The sequence below is a fragment of the Glycine max genome, chromosome 14 (assembly GCF_000004515.6).
Source record: "Glycine max cultivar Williams 82 chromosome 14, Glycine_max_v4.0, whole genome shotgun sequence".
Lineage (NCBI taxonomy): Eukaryota > Viridiplantae > Streptophyta > Magnoliopsida > Fabales > Fabaceae > Glycine > Glycine max.
The window spans coordinates 5408418-5409979 of NC_038250.2; the positions used below are offsets into that span (position 1 = coordinate 5408418).

The 1562-nt window shown below is 36.8% G+C and overlaps 1 protein-coding gene across 1 annotated transcript in view; it reads left to right on the forward strand.

Moving 5' to 3' along the window:
• Nucleotides 1–1204, forward strand: part of LOC100787100 (AT-hook motif nuclear-localized protein 15) — a gene marked incomplete in the record, with an annotated part of 2241 nt that extends 1037 nt beyond the window's left edge. The window contains 1 exon segment of the mRNA XM_014766532.3: nt 73–1204. Within this exon segment, the coding sequence (XP_014622018.1) occupies nt 73–248 (176 nt within the window).
• Nucleotides 1205–1562: the final 358 nt, after the last annotated feature.

The following is a 1562-nucleotide window of genomic DNA, read 5'->3' on the forward strand; positions in this document are numbered from 1 at the left end:
GGTGATTGTAGTTGTTGCCATTTTCACTAATGCTATTAATCACAGGTTGCCTTTGCAGGAGAAACCTTGAAGAGGACATGCAAGAGGTGAATGAAGGTGATGGTGGTGGAACATCACCACCACAACCACCACCACCACCACCACCACCTTCACAAGGTGAACAACAGGTTTCAATGCCGGTGTATAATTTGGTGCCTAATAATGGTGATGTGTTTTGGGGGCCTCCATCTTCACCTTCTAATTATTGAAAACTTGAAACCCTTGTTGTTTACGTAATTGGCTTATCTGCTGTCTCGTGACCATTCAGAACGACTCAATGGTTTTGAGGGTTGTGTTAATATTTAATTGTGAAAATATTAACACAATTCTCAAAACGACGTTTGAAGACGGGATAGCAGAGAAGTCATGTTCGGAACTACTTTCCACCATTGATCTTGCTGACTGTATATGCGCAGTGTGATCAAACGGTTACTTTGTTTTCGTTGCAACTCAGGTTAGAACAACTTAGAACGTTTTTGAATTTTGATGATCATATCATATCTGTTGCATGTTATTTTAGTCTCTCCGGAGAACTTGTTTTGTTGTCTTTGTTATTGTCTCTCTTCTGTTTAATCTACATAGTTAGTAATTTGGTTCTGGAAGAGTCCATTTGGGAATTTATTGAATGAATGATACTATGATAAACATTTTTTTTTGTACTACTTCGATGATTATGGTTGGGAAGATGTGCTGTACAGTGTACACTGCAACCTGTACAGTTGTACTCGGGAAAATGAACGGTGGTGATTGAGTTTTTTAGAAATGTGCAAGGAAAAGTTATTTTTGTGTGTGTATTAATGAAATTATACCGCGGTTACGAGGTGTTCTTTATTTCCCAGGCATAACCATTATCGGACCTATTATTTGTCCTTTCTGTCTGGACTCTCGGGCTTTTTAAAGGGAAGATTTATGTTATGATACATTACTATTACTTTTTCATTAATCGTATCTTTATCTCATCCTTTTCTTGTGTTTTTATCACTCTCTTCTTTTCTAATCTAAAAATGGGACGGGTGGGAATTGTAGTTGCTTGATTCTTGAAAGTCATGAAGTTTAGGTTGGTGAAACTAGGAAATGTCCTTGTATCTTAGGTAACATTGGAAACAATTGAGATTAGGATTTAATTCTTGAGTGAGTAAATGTCCAAAAGTTCCTTTTTACTTTATACGTTGGCTCCCTTATAGGGCATCTTGTCTGAAATTTTGAATGTTTGCCACCTTGAATTACCAATAGGGTAGAGGGCAAGGGTGGTATGTAGGTTCCTCTCCTTTTAGTTAATAGCATTATTGCATTCCATCGGGAGGGTGCAAGAAAAGGTTGTCTAGGTGCTAGTATTTGGAAGCCCACACATGTGAAGTTTGGATCCAACTATTTACACTTACATGCTTTTCGTATTTAGTTTGTATCATCATTTGTATGCACAAATTTAGACTCATCTAGCTATCATCGACAAAAATAGGAAAAAAAGTGTAATCTAGGCAATGTCTTTTTTATCTTTATTTGATGTGAGATAATTAGGTTTT